At 34.9% G+C, this 25,779-nt stretch overlaps 2 protein-coding genes across 4 annotated transcripts in view; one reads left to right on the forward strand and one right to left on the reverse strand.

Annotated features, from left to right (window-relative positions):
• The window catches only part of LOC145686319 (uncharacterized), a 358,756-nt gene that overhangs the window by 142,604 nt on the left and 190,373 nt on the right, over positions 1-25,779 (forward strand). The gene's annotated exons all lie outside the window — the stretch shown is intronic.
• On the reverse strand, positions 456-25,260 carry LOC145686320 (uncharacterized). The gene is made up of 2 exons (XM_081759524.1): positions 21,686-25,260; positions 456-2,873 (listed from the first exon to the last, which is right to left on the reverse strand). The coding sequence occupies exon 2, from the start codon at positions 2,449-2,451 to the stop codon at positions 1,570-1,572; it is 882 nt and encodes a 293-aa protein (XP_081615650.1). The 5' UTR covers positions 2,452-2,873; positions 21,686-25,260; the 3' UTR covers positions 456-1,569.

Here is a 25,779-nt window from a genome sequence, read left to right on the forward strand (position 1 = left end):
TAAATAAACACCCTGAAATTTCGGTTAGTTTGACCTGAAAAGCAATACAAATAATAAGTCCAGTTACATGCAATATTGTATTTGCGAATTTTCTAGAGAGAAGACATTTTGCTTAATTGTTTAGAGGGGAGAAAACCAAGCCCATATCAAATGCTGACTACTTTCATGAATGTATTTATCATATATATATAAACCCTTCCAATTCTGATATTTATTATTATTATTGTAAGTATGTTGCTTATAATGTATTAGTTGAGATACAAATAATACTGATAACATGTTTGAGAATTGTTAGGAAAATGTCCAGAGGGGTAGGAAACATTCTTCTCAGCCTTGGAAAGCAGTAATTTAGCTAGTGCCAGAGAAGGGAACGCGAGAGGGAAAAAATTTCCTTGGCTTCCGCTCGACAAAGAAATCACTGGTCACATCTATTGAATTGTGAAATTATAATTTACTAACAAGGTAAAACATCTTGTAAAGATACATATTGTTCCAAAAATTTGTCACTATTCTAAATAATATAATGTTTCACTACGTTTGTTTTTCATTACTGTTGATATGTTTGATAATTGACAAATAATGAAACTAATGTTTGCCGCCTTTGTGGATATTTGCAATTGGTGAGCATAATTATACATTCTGTGAGAATTTGACAATGTGATTGTTCGCGATTTGTGTTCATGTAACCGGCAAATTACAAATGGTGGGACCTTCCGTGCAAACCCCAAGCTGCGACGATATTTACGTGATGAGTGAGGACGTTGGTGTTGGAATGGAGGTTGTGTAATGGTGACTTCCGTAGATTTTTTTTTACAACATCCGTAACGCAGCCGATGGGAAAATGTTAGATATGTGATGTACGTTCCAGTGTGACCAATCGTGTAGTGCAGCATTGTCAATATTTTTTCCGCTGCGGAGCCCTTTTTCAAGCAATGTTTTCTAGTGCAGCCCCAGAGTATTTAGTTCTGTCTATGTTCTGACTTTGGTTTTTAAAGCATCTATTATGAATAAAATATGAATACAGTTTTCATTTATCTTTATTAGAAACAGTAATGAAAAATGGCGACAAGATTACTTTTTATTTATTACTGAAATCCACATTATTAAAAATATTATTTTAGTAACAATAGTATATCAGAGATACTAATTTTCGCTTGATATGAGTGCTTTCATTTTTCTCGCAAGAGGGACGAAGCAATTCCTTGTTGTCATTTTTAGACATCGAAATTTTAGGTTCTAAAAATGTATGTTTTATGTGCCTAAAATAAGTGCCAAAAATACTAAATTGGGCATTAAAAATGAAAAAATAGATTCTTATAAAAAATACTCATTTCTGAATGGAATAATGCATTACGATCTGAATATAAACTTTAAGATACAGAAATGCACGCACACGCGTCATGTTACCTTACATTTTAACCTGCTTAATATTGAAATATTGCTGAAATTAAGAATAAAACTATATATTTGTAGATAAATCTTCAGCACAAAACACAACACCTTCACATTTCTGCACCATATGAGCCGTAATTGGCCTCACAGTAAATAACAAGCACTTTTCCAGGTTTTCTATGGTGAAACGGTGGCGTTTGTTGCTGAGGATGAGTTTGTACGCATAGAATGAACGTTCCACATCAACTGACGTAATGGGGCAAATTTCAACTTAGGTACATGTTCGATTGGAATTTCGCATTTGTATTCATTTTGTTTCCCAGCCAAAATGTCTGCTGCTGTACACAAACTCTTAAGTCCCAAGTTCTTTCCCAATACACTTTCAAGTTTTACCTTCACTTTCTCACCAACTTCACAGGGCACTTGCACAATTTTTTGCTCCACTTCCTGAATAAGCTCAATATTCTTGGAAAGTGTTATTCCCGAGCCCTCTAATTTTGCAATAACCCGAACAAGAAATGTGTAGTGCGATCGGATGTATGCCAGATCAGTAGAGATAGAAGAATCATTCACCAATTCTTTGGCAGCAGTAACGCTATAAGCATCCTCCACTAAATTTTCAGCGACTTCCTTTACTGCACGAAAATGGTCACTGTAGTACTCAACTGCTTTCAACCGGGTACCCCATCGTGTAAGCACTTGTTGAGATGGCAGAGAGGTATCTGGAAGCTTCTCTTTAAAAGATCGTACTCTTGATGGGGCCTTAAGAAAAACTTTCTTTACAGTAGAGATCATTTTGTTGATTATTGGAAATTTTACTCTTATCTGCTCCGCAACACGATTTAAACTATGGGCGAGACATGTCACATGAACAAGGGAGGGATAGAACACCTTTAGCAATTTCATCGCAGCAACCATGTATAATGCAGCATAGGCAAGAAGCACTTTCTTCTCATCAAGGTTGTTGGAGCACAATACTTTTAATCCATTGTTCACAAAGTGTGCTATTGTCTCCTGATTGGTTGTTGAAAGTTGTTTGGCGCAAATAAGGTAAGCCATGGATGGTGCCTCAGAATTTAGTTTCTCGACAACTAAGTTACAAATGGATCGTCCTAGGTCGTCAATGGTTTCATCAACCGATAACCAAATATAAGACTCTCCTGTGTCATTTCGTATTCTGGATATTGCTTCGTCATATGTGGGTTGCACATAGTTCTTGCGTAACGTCGACTCAGAGGGGACCGAATGATGGCAGTACTGTTCCAGGAATCTCTTGAAAGTTGAATTTTCAGTAGTACGAATTGAATGTTGGCTGCTACAATTGCGTGACACAGGTCAGCATAAAACTGGTTGTTCTTGCTGCACTCCGCGGAACTTTGTGTCAGAAGTGTTTGTTTCATCCTCGATTTGCGTTCAACATTTGCCCTGTGCTGCATTCCTTTGGCATGCTGAGTCACATGAGATTTCTTTTCACTTGAAATCTGTAAAGTAAAACATAAAACAAAGAATTAATATTGGAATAACATAATATTTTACAGTACATGTTACAACTGCAGATGTAAAAAAGGCATAATTTAAGAGATGATACACACTAACTCCATTATTAAATGTTGCTGACAGAACTCAAAGGCAATCGAATTGTCAGTTCCTCTAGAACAGGACGCGAAATCATGAGAGTCGAAGTGAAAGCGGACAAGAGAGTAGAAAAAACAGTCAGCACTGGAATGTTTTGTGTCGATATAGAGAGATCACATATTTGGGCATCCATAATTATTAAACTATGCAGTATTAAGGATACTGCTAACTGTTTGTACAACCGTTAAATATAAAATGCACGATAAAAACGAATTACTGTAATTATTTTGCAAACTTCTGACATTAGTATCACTTTAGTCACTCCCAGCAAGTTTTAGTGGGGGACATTTTCCCCAACCCCCAAGATTTTTCACCCTGCTCTAGCACCAAACTTGTTTTCAATGTTCAAACAGAAACGCTATTTTTTTTTCTGAAAGTAAAAAATAAACTAAGAATACTAGGGACAAGTACCTCTTGCTTCGTGGTCAGGAATATATACGGTTTGATTTGGTTTGTTTTCAGTGTTACGTCCGACGATTATGGCTTGGCGGCATAAAAAGACGTGGACCTACTGATTAATAGTGGAATCCGAACCATTTTTTTCGTTCACTGTACTCCCACAGGGAATCGAACCTGGAACTCCGCGCAGCGAAGGCAAGCTTGTTGGCTACTAGACCAACAGAGGGTCAGGAATATTTCCTTTTCAAAACAAGAACTACTTTAACATGCGCAATCTGAGCTTATTTTATGTATAGATACTTAACGTTTTGCAGCATGAGCAGTGGGCAGAAAAGCTGAAGTTGAAGAGCCTCAAGAAATTGTGACGACTGAGGATTCTGGTCTCCACTTTCCGTGCAAGTGCTTTACAAACTGAAAATACATATGGAAACGCAAAGACTCGGACTTTTATTTTCCGATCTAGTCATATTTTTTCGAGTTTTTTTTAACTATTCATTCTTCTCTGGAGGAGTCCCCAACCCCTTTCCCCACTGCTTGGGATGATTCTACTATGAACGGTTTTTATTTTACAGGTAATTGAATGAACCATGGCGGAGCCAGATGTCAAATTCACCAAAGAGGGGTTACGAGGTGTAATGAATTTCTTCTTCTTACAACAGAAGTCGCCCAAGAAAATCCATAGTTGCATGCTAGACACATTGGTGGACAGTGGCCTTCATACTCCACTGTGAAGAAATGGTGTGCGAACTTCAAGCGTGGTGAATTTTCAACAGAAGATAGTGACAGGTGTGGCAGGCCAGTGTCAGTGTCAACTTCGGAAAAAGTGGACCAGATTTATGACCTGATTTTGAGCAACAGACGGATTTCGCTTCAGGAGATAGCTGACAAAGTGCACATATCCAAAGAACGTGTTGGGTGAATAATCCATGATCAGTTGGACATGCTCAAGCTTTCTGCGAAATGGATTCCGAAATGTTTGAAGGCGGATCAAAAACGCGAACATGTGAGATCATCGCAGGTGATTTTACGGCATTTTGCGAACTCCAAGGACGATTTTTTGAATCGGCTTGTTACCCAGGATGAAACGTGGTTGCATTACTTTGATCCGGAAACCAAACAGCAGTCATGCGAGTGGCGCCACTCAGGATCTCCAAGGCCCAAAGTATTAAAAGCACAAAACTGCAGGGAAGGTGCTCAATATTCTGGGATAAGGATGGTGTTTGCTCTCAGACTACCTTCCAAAGGGCCAAACCATTACTGCAGTCTGCTGGTTAAGGTAAAGGACGCTATTAAAGAAAAGCCCCGGGGAAAGTTGAGAGGTGTCTTGTTCTTGCAGGACAATGCTCCCATCCACAAGGCTGGCAGAGCAATGGATTTTCTGAGGGACCTAGGGTTTGAGTGCATTGACCACCCACCTTACTCGCCAGATCTTGCCCGTTCTGATTATTATCTGTTTGCAAAACTCAAAACAGCACTGAAAGGACAGAAATTCCACAGTGATGAAGAGGTGATAACAGCTGCGGAACAGTTTTCTTTGCAGACCTTGAGGTTTTTTTTATGGGGTTGGAGAAGTTGCAGCATCGAAGTGCCAAGTGTGTTAGCCTTCGAGGGAACTGTGTTGAATAGTTTCACACTTTGCCTGCAGCTGAAGTCCGTCTGGATCGGGTCGAGAACTCATCAGCCCACCCTCGTAACTCTATTCCCACTCCTTGTAGAAATGAAAGAAAATTTGAATGAATTTTACGTACCTCCTTGTTACATGCTTGGCAGTAAATAATTTTTCCATCAGTTGTAGAACATGCGAATTGCTCTATTCATTGACGAAGTAGCGACGCTTTGGAACCTGCCTCCTCCAGCATTGTAAAGTTTTTCACAGTTTATTTTCAGGCAATTCAAGCAAGCAAGCAACTAACTAACTAATTAACTAACTAACTAACTAATTAACTAACTAACTAACTAACTAACTAACTAACTAACTAACTAACTAACTAACTAACTAACTAACTAACTAACTAACTAACTAACTAACTAACTAACTAACTAACTAACTATCTAACTAACTAACTAACTAACTTGCTTGCTTACTTACTTACTTACTAACTTACTAACTAACTAAATTACTAACTAACTAACTAACTAACTAAATTACTTACTAACTAACTAACTAACTAACTAACTAACTAACTAACTTACATACATACATACATACATACATACATACATACATACATACATACATACATACATACATACATACATACATACATACATACATACATACATACATACATACATACATACATACATACATACATACATACATACATACATACATACATACATACATACATACATACATACATACATACATACATACATACATACATACATACATACATACATACATACATACATACATACATACATACATACATACATACATACATACATACATACATACATACATACATACATACATACATACATACATACATACATACATACATACATACATACATACATACATACATACATACATACATACATACATACATACATACATACATACATACATACATACATACATACATACATACATACATACATACATACATACATACATACATACATACATACATACATACATACATACATACATACATACATACATACATACATACATACATACATACATACATACATACATACATACATACATACATACATACATACATACATACATACATACATACATACATACATACATACATACATACATACATACATACATACATACATACATACATACATACATACATACATACATACATACATACATACATACATACATACATACATACATACATACATACATACATACATACATACATACATACATACATACATACATACATACATACATACATACATACATACATACATACATACATACATACATACATACATACATACATACATACATACATACATACATACATACATACATACATACATACATACATACATACATACATACATACATACATACATACATACATACATACATACATACATACATACATACATACATACATACATACATACATACATACATACATACATACATACATACATACATACATACATACATACATACATACATACATACATACATACATACATACATACATACATACATACATACATACATACATACATACATACATACATACATACATACATACATACATACATACATACATACATACATACATACATACATACATACATACATACATACATACATACATACATACATACATACATACATACATACATACATACATACATACATACATACATACATACATACATACATACATACATACATACATACATACATACATACATACATACATACATACATACATACATACATACATACATACATACATACATACATACATACATACATACATACATACATACATACATACATACATACATACATACATACATACATACATACATACATACATACATACATACATACATACATACATACATACATACATACATACATACATACATACATACATACATACATACATACATACATACATACATACATACATACATACATACATACATACATACATACATACATACATACATACATACATACATACATACATACATACATACATTTATTTATTTATTTATTTATTTATTTATTTATTTATTTATTTATTTATTTATTTATTTATTTATTTATTTATTTATTTATTTATTTATTTATTTATTTATTTATTTTCCGGAATCCGGAAAGTAAAATCGGAAAATTCCGGAATTCGGAAAAATTCCGGATTTCGGAAAAATTCCGGATTTCGGAAAAATTCCGGATTTCGGAAAAATTCCGGATTTCGGAAAAATTCCGGAATTCAGAAAAATTCCGGATTTCGGAAAAATTCCGGAATTCGGAAAAATTCCGGAATTCGGAAAAAATTCCGGAATTCGGAAAAATTCCGGATTTCGGAAAAATTCCGGAATTCGGAAAAAATCCGGATTTCGGAAAAAATCCGGAATTCAGAAAAAATCCGGATTTCGGAAAAAATCCGGAATTCAGAAAAAATCCGGATTTCGGAAAAATTCCGGAATTCGGAAAAAATCCGGAATTCAGAAAAAATCCGGAATTCGGAAAAAATCCGGAATTCAGGAAAAATCCGGAATTCGGAAAAATTCCGGATTTCGGAAAAAATCCGGAATTCGGAAAAATTCCGGAATTCGGAAAAATTATTTTTTCTTTTTGTAATCCTAAGAATTTTGTTCAAATGCAAACGAACAAATTTCCTTTTTGTAATCCTAAGAATGTATGATGCAAGTTAAGCTGAAACTTACATCCTAAAGTATACACTACTCAATCTTCCCATGGTTAATGAGATGTAGTCCAAAAGTACGATGTACTCCTAATATTTAATTTTTGTTTTACTGTAATATTGTCCAGAGGTAAGACATATATCACACTGAGATAAACAACTTGACATAATGAAGATGTTATCATACGTAGTTTTCCAGAAAATCGTGAGAAACGATTTTTTATGAAGTTAAAATATGCATCGCTTGTTGCCAGTGTGATGCAATTGATAACTTTTATGCTGGAATAGTCTTATTATTATTATTATTATTATTATTATTAATCGTTTATGTACTGTAAAAGAAAAATATGAATTTTAAGTAGTAGATTTTATCTGTTGTTTTTTGATATCTTCTAACAGTAATAACAAATTGCTTGTAAATACGCAATGATTATCAAGGACAATGGCATATTAATGTAAGGACTACTCTGCAGATTAGCAATAAACAATAAACAATAACAGATAAACAATAGTCCCCCCCCCAAAAAAAGTAACTAACTTGGGCACGTCAGAATGTTCGCGAGAATATAGGGACGCATTGAGACTAGCAAAAAACGTGGTGTTATTATTACTCAATTTGCCGTACGATGGAGGCATTAACGTTAATGTTAATGGCACTAATGAGCACTTACTTGCTCTAACGGTTAACCTCATTTTTGAGATGATTCTTAGAAGTGGGCGTGTTGGCATGCAGTTGGAGTACTAACGATTTGCGTCACTATCGAATACTAACGTAGCACTAGCGACGTTTAAAGTCGAAATTGGAGTCTGACATAAGTGGCTTGTCAACTTCACGGATGGGATGTTTGCGCCCTACCCCAAAAAGAGGGGAAAATGCGCCGGCTATATATTTGCACTGGGATGTTAGCGTCCTACAATTCAACTTATTATTGTATTGTGTAAAGTAACTTCCACTCGCACTTGAACTAGGCTTGTCTCTCATCGTCTCAGTGAGTTACTCCATCCGTTATAATATTCCGAACAAATGAAAAAAAATACAATTTTAGTTCACTAAAGGGCAATCCATACAAATACAATTTTTCATTATACTACAAAATTTACAATAAACGTATAAATGACTGATATATAATTATTTATTAATATAATCAAAGAGTATAATTTTATCTACAAAAGGCTGTTTGGCTCTACCCAGATATCTCTGTTCACAATCCTTGCGAGTTGTTTGGCTTTTCAGGACACAAAATATAGAAAAGAAAATGTAAAGTGAATGAAAATCAGTTCAGTAATATTATCAAGAAAACTATTTACAGTGTGTTTACTTGCTGGAATTACACTTCAAACACACAATTGCGTTCAGTCGTTCTTTCAGGAAAAATGTTCCGGGGGGCACATTTAGTATTCCGGAGGGGGGTCACTGCTGGTACTATTCTACTTATTATTATATTATAGACGTATTATTTTGGTCTCCTCCGAGGGGGCACTCTGAGAGCTCTGGGGAGGCCCGTGTTCCCCCAAAATCATCTCTGGAAGAAGCAGTGATTGCGTTGATGCTTATATTGAAGTTTATTCTCCCCTTATATAGCCACAATGAAAATAAATCACAAATGGCATGGTTGTGAGGGGAGGATTGTTTATGTTGTAATGTCAGCCCCTCCGAGGAAATGCGTAAGCTCCAATAGGTTCTTTTATTTCGCAGGGCTCAAACTTCCCGGTGGAGGTACATCGCAGACGCAATTTTCCCTGTTCTTGAGGTAGGGCGCAAATTTCCCAGACGCAAAATTCTCGACACAGTTCGAATGACCTCGGAAGACGATATCTTTTTCAATACTTTTTTAATATTCTTTTACTCGAGATTTCTTCATAGCTTCTTATTAAAATACTTACTAATATATCCTCATTTTATTGTCCTAACCAATCAATATGGGTATGTTGTCAGTAAAATATTTAGATTGATCGAGCCTCTGGTGTGTAACCACAGTATTTCATATCATGCCCCCATTAGAAATCTTGGCTAAACGAACCAATATATGTTGCCAATAAAATAGTTTAGAATGATTGAGCCCCTGGTAAATAACCACAGTATTTCGTGACAGACCCCCCCCCTCCTTCCTATTACCATATTCTAGCTACGTGCCTGGCTCAGCTAATTCTCTACATTCTTTACCAAGCACACATTTTCTAAAGCGGAAAATGCTCTCTAAATACCTAAACTCATTATTTTCAGCAGATGCACAAACTGGGTAACATTCTATCTACATGAATGTTATATATGTCGATTACTGGAAACCGCTTCTCGCTATCTATTACCATATTTACTATATAATGATTAACGTTAAAACCGGAAATGGTGGTTTGTACCGCTTCCGGTTTGAATATTACATTCATCAGGGAACTCGATTCTTAACTATTGACTCTGTACATCATGGCCAAAATTGATTGGTAATCCATCAGATAGTTCTTGAGACTGTTTGTTTCACTGACGGACAGAATGAATATATGGCTATAGAGTTTTGATAAACTAAATTCGTTAATGAGTGATGATGGAACAAATATAAGAAAGGTAGGCCTTCCACCGGGAAAATTTTCGAACACAAAATTAGCCATTGAAAACCCACATGTCCTGGGTTAGAATACCATAGATGAAAACTCTACCACTGAGTCATCAATCACCCGCTTATTAGTTTTATTAATTATTATATTAATATAAATTAATGAATGCCTGCTTATGTTAATTATTGAACAATTACATTGTATACTTCGTAAAGTCAAAAATTATAAATTTGTATTTACTGTACATACAGTGAGCGCAGAAAGTGTTCGTACACCTATGCTATTGAAACGAGAATGCCTGCGAAAAAGAAACAGAAAATTTAAGAAGTGTAATAACACACACAATATGAATAATGAAAACTAAGCTTTATGAATATATCAATAAAGAACCACAAAGACAAGTTTAATGGTCAGAAAGTAAATAAATTCCGTAGAAAATGTATAGAGTAGACGCAAAAAGTGATCGTACACCTGACGTACGAATACGAAACAAAGATACCACAACTGGGGTTCACTAGTATTCACCTGAGTATACACCTCTGTATAGCATGACGAGTAACAGAATGAGTTTAGTTGTGAATAGGAGTGAAAAAACTGCACGGTGGGCTGTCGAAATGGGAAGCAACCGAACAGAAACAAATGAGGAGACAAGAAAAGTAATTATTAAAGTGCATAAGAAGGGTAAGTCTTTGAGAAAGATAGCAAACCTCAGGGGCAGATCCAGAGGGGGCGATCGGGGCCATCGCCCCCCCCCCCACAAGAGGAAACTTTCTTATTTTATATATAAATAAACCCATCCATAACAAGTTTGGAGCTCTTAAAAGTAACAGTATTACTGCCGACCGCCCCTTCCCCAGAAGTCCGTCCTGGATCCGCCCCTGTATAGAGTAGCCACAATCGAGTATTTTCCGCTGTATGTTTGGAGTCGTTGTCTTGCTGAACAATAAATTGTTTTCAAGAACCATCTTCTGCGCACTAGTATGGAGATATTCCTTTAATATGTTAATATACACTTTGTGGATCATCACTCCATCGATAAGGTGGAGACGATCCACTCATGAGGCACTCATACAACCCCAGACGAGCACGGACCCTCCTCCGTGTCTTACTTTAGGGACGAGATTTTGAGGATTCATCTCTGTATTCACCTTGCGCCATACCATACGCCTCCCATTGGACTCGATAAAATTAAATTTACTTTCATCCGAAAATATGACCCTATTCCAGAAAGAAGCCTGATCCCTTATCTTTATACTCTTTTTCAAACTTTAGTCTCTTTATACGATTTGTCTTGTTCACCCAGAACATTTTCCTGGCTATCCGACCATGATACCCTGCAAATATTCCGCACTGTACTGGCTGATACTTTAACACCGCGTGTTTCCAGATCCGTTGCCAATTGCACAGCACTACTTTTTGGAACCTTTTTTCTTTCCCTAATAATGTAACGTTTAACTTGTTCACTCAACACTCTTGGTCTTCCAATTCTTATTCTTCTTATTATTATTATTATTTTTATGGTTTCGCACAGTGATAGAATCATTATACATCGCAATTATTGTTTGTACTGTTGAACGAGGCCTGTCTGCAAGGTTTGCCAGGGGCGGATCCAGGACGGACTTCTGGGGGGGGCGGTCGGCGGTAATACTGCTACTTCTAAGAGCTCCAAACTTGTTATGGATGGGTTTATTTATATATAAAATAAGAGTTTCCTCTTGTGGGGGGGGGGCGATCGCCCCGATCGCCCCCCTCTGGATCCGCCCCTGACTCTATAATACCTTGAAACAGCTTCGCACACCACCCCGATCCCCAGACATGAACCCCATAGAACATCTATGATCTCTTCTGGAGACAAGAATCAGAAGGCATAGCTTGTCTACTAAAGAAGGCCTAAGAAAAGCTATTCAAGAAGAATGGGACATAATCAGTCCCGAAGCTACAGAACTACGAACTACTACAGGTGAAATCAATGCCACGAAGACTACAGACAATCATTAACGCACAGGGTAATCCCACAAAATATTAAATAACGTAATATACTTTATAAGCATTAATTCAATCATAAGTGTACGGTGACTTTTTGCGTTTACAAAAAAGGAATTCTTTCTTTTCTTCTGAACAAAACAGTGATTGTCTTTGTTTGCCCTTTCTCTTGTATATAGAAATAAAATGTATGAATGTGTAGTCTTAATTCTGGTTATATATATATTTTCCACCTCCCATTCTCATGCTAGCTGTTTTCAATATAAAGTATGCACGGTGTACGAACACTTTCTGCGCTCACTGTAGGTATGTTGACAATAAGCGAATGTTATTAGAATATTTGTTGAGATTTATTTTCCTTCACTGCCTTTCGCCTGGTTAAAAAGTAGTTTGCAGTGCTTTGGAGCAGCTGCAGGTGAGAACGCGATAATGTTTGAGACATACCGGCGACTTTTTTGTGTGTGAAAATAAGACCTTTCTCATAAAGTAGTAAATAACTGCAGTAGCAATTGTCTACGTAAATGATAAAGACATATCCAACTACAAGAAATTAATACAGTATATATAGCCTATTCATTATTGTGTTTCTCTTTTAACAGCTACTAGCTAAGGATGGCCAATTCCAGAATTTTTACTTTCCGGAATCCGGAAAGTAAAATCGGAAAAATTCCGGATCTCGGAAAAATTCCGGATTTTTTCCGAATGTCGGAATTTTTCCGAAATCCGGAATTTTTCCGAATTCCGGATTTTTTCTGAATTTCGGAATTTTTCCGAAATCCGGAATTTTTCTGAATTCCGGAATTTTTCCGAAATCCGGAATTTTTCTGAATTCCGGAATTTTTCCGAAATCCGGAATTTTTCTGAATTCCGGAATTTTTTCCGAATTCCGGAATTTTTCTGAATTCCGGAATTTTTTCCGAAATCCGGAATTTTTCCGAATTCCGGAATTTTTCTGAATTCCGGAATTTTTCCGAAATCCGGAATTTTTCTGAATTCCGGAATTTTTCCGAAATCCGGAATTTTTCCGAATTCCGGATTTTTTCCGAATTCCGGATTTTTTCTGAATTCCGGAATTTTTCCGAAATGCGGAATTTTTCCGAATTCCGGAAAGTAAATTTTCCGATTCCGGAAAACAAAATTTCCGGAATCCGGATTCCGGAAAATTTTGGCCATCCCTAATACATACATACATACATACATACATACATACATACATACATACATACATTTATTTATTTATTTATTTATTTATTTATTTATTTATTTATTTATTTATTTATTTATTATATTTATTTATTTATTTATTTATTTATTTATGTGCTACGTTTTAATGCGATAGTCCTGTTATTTTAGTCTCTTAATACCAATGTTCATTGATTTCGTAAGTTACTCTTGTAATCATCAAAACCTTTATGGTACTTCGCGTAGATATAGAAAGCTGAAATTTAGTACACAGGCTTGGTTAAGGGTGCAAGTAACAAATTTAAAAACAGCAACAAAAAAGTGAATTTCCCTTCAATATCTCCATTAGTGTGCGTAGATTCTACAGGAAACAAAAAACACAATTGCAACCCTATCAAAAATTTCATGATGTAGCCAATGTCGAGACATTTTTACACTTAAAAAGTGGTTCTATGTCATGCAGAGCCAATTCTATTCCTCCTGAATGCTAACACCTTTGTTCTCGGAACACTAGAAACTTCTACATCTTAGTTACATGACTTGGCGAATACGCAGCAAACACATGACGCTACAGCACGCTGTCGTTTACATTTCAATGTTCATATTTATTATTGAAGTGCCTATTGCATTCACACAACAATGAAAAAATTTTCAACTATTATGAATGTATATAAGAAGTGACTATGAAAATAAGTGTAGCAGCATGCCTGTTGCTATAGTGACCATAAATTCATATGCGATGGTAGATTTAATAACTTTAGGTTCTGTGTTTCATGCATTGTTCTTACAATGAGATGTATAGACTCTTACTTTATTAAACTGAAAATGTTATAGTTCGTAGAGAAATAGATTTGGCTATGAATGAGACGTCATAACTTAAGTGAAGGAGGCGCTAGACTTGGCCACATTTTTTTACATCAAGTGTTCTCGATGGGATGATTTATTTTGGATTAGAACACATAAATTACCGTTAATAATAATAATACTAATAATAAAATAAAGGAATAATAGAATTGCAATACCAATTACGTAAACAATAAAATCAAATGAAGAAAAATAATTGCCGCTACGGATTCGAACTCAGGACTTTGCGATAGGAGTTTCATGAGTTACCATTACTCCATAAATTATTCATATAAAGCTCAGAAACTAAACTACTAGTTACGGAAGATAAACATAGGACTTGATATTGCTACATGTGTTAATACAATTCAGAGAATGCGAAAATAGCGTCTGCCATCTTTTTTTCTTCGAAATTAAAAGTTAAGTTTCGGAAGAATTATAGGGTGAATCGGAACCACCTTTAAAAACGATAAGGCAGCTTCAAGTTTCGGAACGTTTCGTGATATTTTCCTCATTGAGGGAAGTCTATATAACGTGTTTCTGAATTAAAGAAGGAAATCTTGAATATGTAATTTTCATTCACCTAAAGAACGTCTCTTCATACGACCATTAGTATCTTGTGTATCGTCTTACATGAAACGATTTCAACTAGCTAACAGTTTTTGTGGAAAATGGAATGATGTGGTAGGGAAGTGGTTAGCGCACTAAACTTCTATTTCGTAGACCCGGGTTCAAATCCCCGCCAGGTTGAATTTTTTTCAAAATGTTTGAATTTAAATTTCAGTGCAGTGAAAAGCAAGATCATCATCTGTCGAGTAGGAAAAAAAAGTTGGAATGAGAATTGGAGGTCTTAATTTCAAGCATTTTCTACTTGATGCATGATGAATGTTTTTATTTCTTCTAACATACAGGATATAATGAAATAATACATTACACTCTCAACAATATTGTGATTAATATATGGTGTTCATTGGACAACACGCTCCAAACCATAGAGATCCATCTTAAAATGGAGAAATGTTTTGTGCATCGTTTCCTTCACAATTTAATCTTTATTAAAATGGTGATTCGGGAAGACCAATTTGCGTCAAGGAGAGAAACGTTCGATGTTCGACAGGTTGCATCTGTCTAGGCGTTTACAAACTGTAAGTGTTCAGTATACCAAGTAACGGAATTATAGCACTCGGGGGAAGGGGGCATACTTTTGTGGGTGACTGTAAGTACTCACCAGAAAGTTAGATGTATGTATAAAATTTTTACACAATATTAGAGGTTAACTCTAAGTTTTTAGTTGTTGGAATTCAAAACTAACGAACGGAATCAATTGAACAGCTACTTGATTGTACTTCAATGTTTCCTTTCTCTGTATTGTTTCCTGTAGAGAAGTGTTTATGGCTTACTTTCGTTAGTGTTGTTTGTTAATGTTTGTACAGCTTTTTGTTCAGTATTTTTTTTTTTAACGCCCGCTTTTAGATTCTTTTGTTCGAATTATATTAGTGCCAGTTCGTACATGAATTGGCACATTTGCGCTATAACGACTAAAATCATATTTATTAATTTAATTACTTTTGTTCTGGCTTTTAAACCATCTAATGTTGCTATCGGTTTTGAAGTCTCAATTACCAAAATTGCAGAAACAAAATTTATGATATAATTTTTACAGCTCCTAATGGCTCTAATGACTTAGTAATGACGCTTCATGATCTAAGTAAGTGTTGATTACAGTGGGCCTTATTTGGATTAATACCTTAAGCGCCATGTGAATATGTTCTGTGCACCTTTGGTCGCTTACTGAAGGCAGGTGGATGCCGTTTTATGCACACTTTGGTTCTTCTTTAGACTAGTGCACTGTGGTGGCCTCAGAATACATAATCTTTTTTGGTGGATTGGCGCTTAGTGTCGAAAACGTATAATTAGAGGCACGAGTTTTTCGCAATGGGCGATAAAACGAAATGCGTCAGAATTAAGTAATTTTCAGTTTCTTGACGTTTTATAATATTCTAATTGTATTTTCATTGGTTTCCGTTGCGCGATAAAACGCGAAATTGCCAGTTTTGCGCGAAATTTCTAACAATACGCGAAATAACGCGAAATTTTTTTAAAAAGTTTTTAATTTAAAAATTCCAGTTTTCCACTGAAGGAGCGGTTGAACGTGGCATGAACGGTGCATTTTGGGTGAATCACGGTTATAGAGAACGCCCTATGAACTCTTGACAAGTGATTCTTCTGGAAAGTGCAGTATAGTGAATGTCTTGAATGGACAAAAGTTCCGAAGTAATGATTGTTTGAAATTTGTTGTAAATGCACTTACGTATGTGTAGCTTCCAACAAGCAATGCCGATTTTTGAGTTTTTTTTCAAGTATGGGCCGGTGATAAGTGACAAACGTACAACAATGAAGGAGGAAAACATGGTTTTCCTACCCATAGTAAGTTTAGTTACTGATTTTCCTTCAGTTTGATTAAGAAATGATAGTTTTCTGTAAGTGAAATTTACAATGTCAAGTGAAATATTCAATGATTTTTTTATAATTAATGATTTATTTCTGTAGTGATCTATGAATATTAGGAACAATTGTAAAAATATCAGGGAATATCTTTCTCACAATAGCTACAGAATGCGAAACTTTATTTGGAAAATGCTTCAAAACGCGAAATATAAAAAACGAAACGGGAAAATTTCAAATTCTTAGCGCGAAAAATTCGTGCCCCTACGTATAATTAGTATTAAAATTAATCTAATGTCACTCCTACTTTTGTGGCCCCAGTTGCTAAAAGCTATAACTAAAATAACATAATATTTCTGACAACACCTTTTACTTTTTTTGTATTCGGTAATGACGTCTCCAGATTCTAGGTGGGCGTTAATAACAGTGGACTTCATAAAAATTATGATTGTATGACTTGCAACAATAGGATTCGCCTGATGTCTTCCGCTTTTGACTCTCAATTGCTAAAGGACACATAACTGAATATGTAACATTTTTAACAATACCTCTTATTTCTGATGTTTACTAATTATTCTTATATTATTAGTTGCTTGGCTTTCTTTAAATTAGCATTATATAATTTGTATTATGATTCATATAATGTGTCCTTCGATGTTCAAATCTCAAGTACCAAAGATCTAAATTTAACACATTAATTTTCAAACAGTTCGTATTTTTGATGTTTAGTTATTATACCCCACATTCTAAGTAGGTGTCGATTTCAGTGGGGTTTATACAGATTAAGATTGTGTATGTATTAAAGTTTGACTAGTGTCACTTGCAATTTTGAGGTCTCAGTTGCTAAAATAGTTAACGAAATTGATAAAATTACTGTTGAGTATCCTTCGTATTTTTGGTCTTTAGTAAGTAATGAAATTCCCGCGTTCTAAGTGGGACTTACGTAGGTTAAAATGTAACTTGTATTACCTGTAATCTAATATGGCTTCCGGTTTTGAAGTCACAGTTACTAAAGGAGTTGGAACTGAATTAATAAACTTTCTTTCGGAAACGCCTGGTAATTTTACCGTTTAGTAACTAAACTCCCTCTTCCCCACACACATTTTACGCAGAAGACTGCTACATTGGACTTTCTGTAAATTGCATAATTTGTAATACGATTCATTTAATGTAATGTCCGATTTTGAAGTCGTAATTGTTAAAAAAGCTATAACTGATCTTATGACATTAATTTTAAAAATTCGTATTTATATTAACATATAAAAAGGGAAATTAATTTATTACATTGTACCAGTATATCACAATAATTTAATAGGTAGTGTCGGTATTATAGTTGTAGTGCATTGCCTTTCACCTGGAGACCATTACCTAAATGATCCATGACATTTTATTCAGATGTGACAGATAGTAGAATAAAAGAAATTGTGTAAAATTAGAGTAAGGTTTGCATAATAATAGTAATTAATTATTTTGAATAAAAGAAACAGTTACATATATTAAATCTTTAAATAACAAATTAATAGATAAAAACATAAGTACTACAAAGTATGCGAATTGCCAATAGATAATTTGAAACTGTTATACTATTTCATACATTAGCGACATTTTTTTTTTTTTTTTTTTTTTAAATTTATACTTAATGTCCGGACGACAGTTACTCCGAAACTTCATGACAAAGCTGTGACGCTGGAAGAAGAATGATGCTTTGGTTGGAAAGTCTGACTTTTTTATCTTGAATATCCTTGTTTGTTTTAATTATTTTTGCTTTTTGAAAATTTTGACACTTTATTTTTGAATTTTAGACAGTTCAAATAATAGTTCCTGATAAATATTTTTATTACATTTAAAAGTATAAAATGTTGATGATTTCTGTATTTTAACAAAAGAGACACTGACCAAAGCTTAAAACTTTACTTTATTTTAAATTATAATTTGTAACTGTTTCGGATATCTAGCATATCCTTCTTCAGACACGATCGAAATTAATGAAAATACAGACATATATATAAATGTTGTTATAACAGAGTTTAAATTCTTTAACCGTCATATATATATTCATTGTTATAAAAAAATTTTTTTTATTAAATAAATTTATGAAACAATTAAGAAAAAATAACTAAGTCAACAGGAAACATATTTCGATAGTCGAACCAAAGGAAGGGGTAGAAAACTATCTATCAACGGCATCACATCCAGTGCCACTGCCTGCCTTTCCACGCCATCCAATGATACCACACCCTACTTGCATAGCACGTCGTCCAGTAGTACAAATGTTCCGTATTGTCCTCTGTGTTAGAGAAGAAATATCTCATCTAGTTCTTTTCCATGTGGTAAGGTGCCAAGAACCGACGACACGTTGCCACGTTGGATAGCAATAGATATGCGTTGTATTAAGAAAGGTGTTGAACGAATCTCCAGTAACGATAGAAATGCGTCTGCCTACTTCTCTAATAAAATCAATGCTTGCAGATCCCCAAGCACCACTAGTCTCGATGGCAATTGGAGCAAAAATAAATTTATCAAGGAGGCTGTTATATTTCCTTTGCTTTTCTACTTCTCTACGACTAGCAACAGCCCCAGCATTCATAACAGCTAAAAAGAGACTTGAATGGGCAAATGTATCTGAACACGTAAAGTCCCAAACTAGTGATTTGCCTTTCAACCAAGGAACTAATGTCATACCATCAGGTCGTTTACCATCTGAACGACAACATCCTGAAGGTTCACGTATTGAAGGAATTCCAGCTGTGGTAAGGGCTCGTAAAATGATATCATTCACAGAGGAGTGTCTAGCGGTCTGCCCATGCTCTTCATGCATGACAGGCCATGCAGGCCACGTTGGTTAACTTGATCCCCGCAAGCTGGACAGCGATGTGGCTCACAAATATCTGCACCTAATCTTAAGGCGACAGAGATTCGAAATGCCTCATTAGTCATATGAAGACATAATGGTGGGGAGGGCAATGCATTCAACCATGCCCCAGCATGTAGGGATGAGGCAGCACGAATCCTGGCTTTATCCTCTGGAGCAATAACTGACTGTAAGAGAAGTTCATGAAAATGCGCTGCAATTGGTGTGTACCAAGATGCCTGAGAACCTATTTTGTTAATCTCTGGAAGATCTGTATCTGTTAAATTTTTCCATTTGGTAGAGCCTTCTTGAACTGTGCCATCTGGGTAGGTGGTAACCTTGCGGAAGAAGAGCCTCGACTAAACGAAGAGATCCGTGGTAGGACGCTAAAAAGGAAGGAATCGCCATATCCACGGATCGTCGAATACCAAGACCCCCTAATCTCACAGGTAAGGATGCTTGAATCCAAGATTCGTCGCTTAAGGAGCAGTTTAAAATTGACTCCAGACCCATTTTAAGGACATGATCGTATTTCTCCAGTAATGGAGTCTTATTCCAAGAAGGAAAACATCGTAAGAAGTAGTTTAAACGAGGGATCGACAAAGAGGCACGTAGAAGAAAGAAAGCTGCATGGACAGAAATCGAGGCAAGTCGAGACAAAAAATATTGTAACTTCGATATTTTGCTTAACAGGACATTGGTAAAAGCTTCCTTTGTGAGAGCGGCGCCTAGAAGACAAGCATCCTGATTAGTTAGGAGACGTATTCCTGGGGCAGTTTCGTCATTTTTTTTAAATAATAGGTCGAACTTGGCTTCGTCTGATCCAAGAAAACCAACTTCACACTTTGAAAAATTTAAATGTAGGCCAAGTGCAGATGCCTTCTCATTTATTTGTGCTAGAGTTGAAAGAATTACTTCAGGTTCATCAGCGATAGTTCCATCATCCAAATACCAAATGTTTAATTCAGTGTTGATCGATTTCACTAAGGAATGAATGGTTATAGCAAAAAGTGCTGGGCCCAGGGGATCGCCTTGTTGTACTCCTCTCTGGGATGAAATAGTGTCTTCACCTAAGAATAGATCACTGGGTTGAGCGTAACATTGGTAAACATATGGATAGATTGAAGGATTTTTAAATTATTTTAACAGTCATATATAGAGTCATTGTTGTACTTTTTTATTTTTATTTATTTATTTATTTATTTTTCTTATTTACCGAGGCCTTCAGCCCATCCTATAAGTCTTCGTGTTCACTTTCCAATTAATCACTTCCTTTATTTTTGGTTCTTATAAGGGCCTTTTATTTTTACTTTTATTTTTTATTATTTTTTTTTATTTATTTATTTATTTTTTTTTTTCTATGGTATCCAAACTTCCTTGCCATGATCCATTAATTGGTAAGCCCCCTGTCCAGTTCATCAGTTTCTCTTCCTACCTTCTTTATCCAATCCGCTTCTTTCCACTTCCTTATTATCATTCTTTTCTCCATCTCCAATACTTCCGTCTTATCCCAATTAATTTATATATATGTCTGTATTTTCATTAATTTCGATCGTGTCTGAAGAAGGATATGCTAGATATCCGAAACAGTTACAAATTATAATTTAAAATAAAGTAAAGTTTTAAGCTTTGGTCAGTGTCTCTTTTGTTAAAACAATTAATCCAAAGCCATGAATAGTCTTACTGTTCTGTATTTTGTCCAATTTTTAAAAAAAGAAAGTGTTATTTTTTTATATTAGAACGTTACTCATAGCAAGTTTTTTTTTTTTTTTTTTTTTTTTTTTAAATATTAGAACAAATACAAATATTGAGGTCAGGTAGATATTATGTTATAGTTTTTGTTGTGGAAAAATTTATTTTCCAGTTCACACAACCATGGCCTCAGGTTACTGTCACTTTTGATTGTTTTGACTATGTTTCTCACGTTCCGCGTACGCAAATACTTGGACTGAAGAGTATCATTTCAGATGTCCATTCTGTTCCCCGTTTAAAAAGCTTTATGCATTATTATAATACTGTCTCAGCCTACCTGGTGGCTGACTCCGAAAAGAAAGGTCGGGAATACAGGAAGCTGCTGGAACCATTGTCTCTGGAACAGATGAAAATCGAAACATATGGAACTGAAGAAAGAAAAAAAAAAAACCCTTGGAGGTGCATGTAACCGAGAACCGGAACAGGTTTTCGCTGCATCATAATGAGACAGGAACTGTAGATAGCGTCGTGCAGGTGAAGGCTGGCTCAGGAACATCTTGAACAGGACTCGTGGAGATGTTGGAAATGGCATCCGGAAATAGAGTGTCCCGCAGGAAGATGGTGCCTCTGCTGGTAGGTTGCAGTACACTGGAGAATAAACTGGCATCGGGAAGCAGGTGCATCTTAAAAAGAAAAGAATTGCATTAGTTTTAGACTTATGCATTTACAGAGGAAAAAAAAAATGTGTTTTTCTTCTCTTTTTTCGTCAGACTGAAATTAGCTTGATATATACGTATAGGAAAAAAAAACTTTTCAAACTGCGAAGTATGGTAAAGCAAACAATAGGCAAAACATTTTCTTATTGGTAAAATATTCAGACTCGAAAAGTTACAGAAATACCAGAATTACCTCGTGTTCCCTGTCAGAGATACTTTATGTAACAGATAATGTCTGCATAAAGGCGAAGAATGGACTCGCTAACCTTACTGAGCTTTAAAAAATGGTATGACATAGGGATGCTTTGAGAAATACTAACACAAAAAGAAAGACAGAAATGAGATATGATACCAGGTCGCGTCACCTCACAACACAAATGGGCTGATGTGGCCAAAAATCAGAACCTAGACAGACAAATGAACAAAACGGGACACATCATTAAAGGGTATAGTAGCATTAACAACTAAATCTGGTGCATTAAATTCTGTGGGGATCAAGCGTGCCAAATAAACGTAACAGAAAATATGCACACACGAATAAAATAAATAAATAAATAAAACCACTATTTAACGAGATTTCCATAAAATATACGGGTTTAAAACAAGTAGTTGTCAAAGGCAAATTTTGAGTTACCGAAATCAGAATAGTAATAATGCTAATAATTCCTAAAGCAACAACATATACGTAGCGTTGACTAATTGAGGTCATATGTGAAAAATAATTATGATTATAGCAAAACATACTTATGCTGACCTAGTGTAGTATATATAAAATCTGTCATCGAATGTATCTGAATGGAAAAGTTACGCATTATTGATATCTTTGTCGGGAGAGTCATAACGTGTAAAAAAGGAAATTAGTTTATTACATTGTACTAGGATACCACAATAATTTAATAGGTAGTATCGGTATTATAGTTGTAGTCCATTGCACCTGAAGACCATTACCTAAATGATCCATGACATTTCATTCAGATGAGACAGATAGTAGTAGAATGAAAGAAATTGGATACATTGAGAATAACGTTTGCATAATAATAGTATTTAATTATTTTGAATAAAAGAAAGTTACATATATTAAATTTTTAAATAACAAACTAAAAGATAAAAACATAAATACTACAAAGTATAGATAATAGATAATTTGAAACTGTTATACTGTACCACACATTAGCGATACTTTTTTTTTTTTTTTTTTTTTTAATTTATACTTAATGTCCGGACGACAGTTACTCCGAAACTTCATGACAAAGCCGTGACGCTGGAAGAAGAATGAAGCTTTGCTTGAAAGCTCTGACTTTTTTATATTCTTGAATATCCTTGTTTGTTTTAATTATTTTTGCTTTTTGGAAATTTTGATACTGTATTTTTGAATTTTAGGCTGATAAATGTAATTATTACATTTAAAAATATAAAATGTTGAATATTTCTTTTTTTCTGTCCAATTTTTAGAATATCTATCTATCTCTATCTATCTATCTATCTATCTATCTATCTATATATATATATATATATATAAAATATAATATAGCCCTCCGTGGTCACACTTATTTTTTGTGACACGGAGGTCACAGGGGTCCACAGGACCCCACCACCTTTTTTTTATCTTGTTTAATTTTTGAAATATATTTTTTGCAATATTTTTGTTTTTGCTGTTCTTTGATACGTTCTATTCACCATAAGCAATAAATTTGCACTTATAAGCGATTTGGTTACTTTTATTACAGTTTTCATTAACAGTCAGAAGGAAAAACACGTTTTTTTCACTTTATCAAAAAAAGGCTAAAAGTCTCGACACTTTAGGGATCATTTGTAATAAAATATATGCAACATAACAAACACGTGTTATACAAAATATGAAAGAAAATACTTTCATACACTATCTTGCGAAGAACGGTAAAATTAACCTGTTCAGGACCGACAGGGATTTCAAAAAAATCATAGACCTTTACGTTGGCGGCCCTAGTACCCCTTCTAATTGTCACAGAGATAGGAAATATACCTTGTTGTAAAGCTTATGTAACACAGACATCAATGCTGTAGCTTATGTAACACAGCTAACATTTGTGCCACCCGTGCCAAACCCTTAGAAGAAGATGATGATTTTTAAAAATGAGAATATATTTGTTTTTGGAAATTGTGAAAGGCTGGCAACACTGTTACTTGTACGGAGGGAAAAAATTCACATGTACGCCAGACATTGGGTACAATCACGTAAAAAAAAAATGAAGAACGAATATTCAATACCAAGTGAGAAAATATTCCGAACGTGTTTCCTAAGAGAATCATTCTGTATATATTTTATGGAATATTTCGGTCTACCCTGACGTTGGCTGCCTTAGGTACACCCCTAATTGTCACAGAGATATAAACCATACCTGATTGGAAAGCTCATGGAAAGATTTCAACGATTTGTGCCCCTTTTCAGTTGTAAAAAAATAAACACTAAAAAAAGGGTAAATTCAATATCCCTCTGATTCATCCCTTTCAAGCCCAATGGCCATACACAGGGTATCACTAGTTAGTATGTTAATTTATCTTTGTTGATGCCACTTTTTATGCTTGTAGCTCCTTTGGGGAGAGAATTTCTCCCCTAAATGCTGAGGGAGAGGGGAACTGAAACATCCAATTTTCCCCCCTACCTTTCCGTTGCGAGACCCTTGATGTGGATGAAATGCATACCATTAGAACGTTTTATCCCTCCTGAAGAGATACACCTAAATCATCTCTCTACGTTAATTAGGAGCCGAACTACGGAGGTTTAAACTACTGGCTCAGCGCTTGAGCCGTTGGTCCTGAAAAGGTTAACGCTTTGGTAATTGTACTTTAAGAAAATACTAAAATCTTCTATACCACTGTCACCATCATTATTGACAAGCAAAAGTTCAAGTATTTCATCTTCTTTTAACTTTCTCTGAGTCATATTTCATGAATAGAAATGTCAGATATAAAGGAAAATAGGTGGAATTAAAAAGCGAACAAAAGAAACAAACGCTTACGTGCCGGTCACACTAGGGTCTGTTGGACCCCAAACACACTTCACAAGCATGTTGTATAGCACACAGCTCGCAATTGACGCAGGTTACCAACCATAACAACAGGCAGTGTTACCAATTTAATTTACATGGATGGAAAAGTTTTCAAAAAAACAACAGAAAAACATCAGATCAAAAATTAATTTATCTGGGGTCTTTCAGACCCCAGAGTGACCACGGAGGGATATATATATATATAAAATATTATATTAGAACATTACCAGATATTTTTATGTTTTTAATCTTTTTTTTAATAATAGATTACATATGCATATATTGAGGTCAGTTAGATATTGTTATAGTTTCTGTTGTTGTGGAAAAGTTTATCTTTCGGTTCACACAACCATGGCCTCAGGTTACTGTCACTTTTGGCTGTTTTGACTATGTTTCTCACGTTCTGCATACGAAAATACTTGGACTGAAGAGTATAATTTCAAATGTCCATTCTGTTCCTTTTTTTAAAAAACTTTATGCATTATTATAATAAATCACTTATTATATGACAGTATTTAGTAATAAATATCTCACATTCTAAGTAGGAGTCGTTTACATTGGGATTTATTTAGATTGAGAAAATGTAATTTGAAATCATTTGATGTCCGCTCTGGTTTTGAGGTCTGAATTGCTAAAGTAGCTTTAACTAAATTTATGAAATTAGTTTGAAGCAAACCGTGTTGTTT

Source organism: Thermobia domestica, chromosome 5 (genome assembly GCF_964235325.1).
Source record: "Thermobia domestica chromosome 5, izTheDome1.hap1.1, whole genome shotgun sequence".
Lineage (NCBI taxonomy): Eukaryota > Metazoa > Arthropoda > Insecta > Zygentoma > Lepismatidae > Thermobia > Thermobia domestica.

Coding starts and splice junctions, on each gene's coding strand:
- LOC145686320 (XM_081759524.1), bottom strand. CDS start 2,451: ATGGCTTACCTTATTTGCGCCAAACAACTTTCAACAACCAATCAGGAG.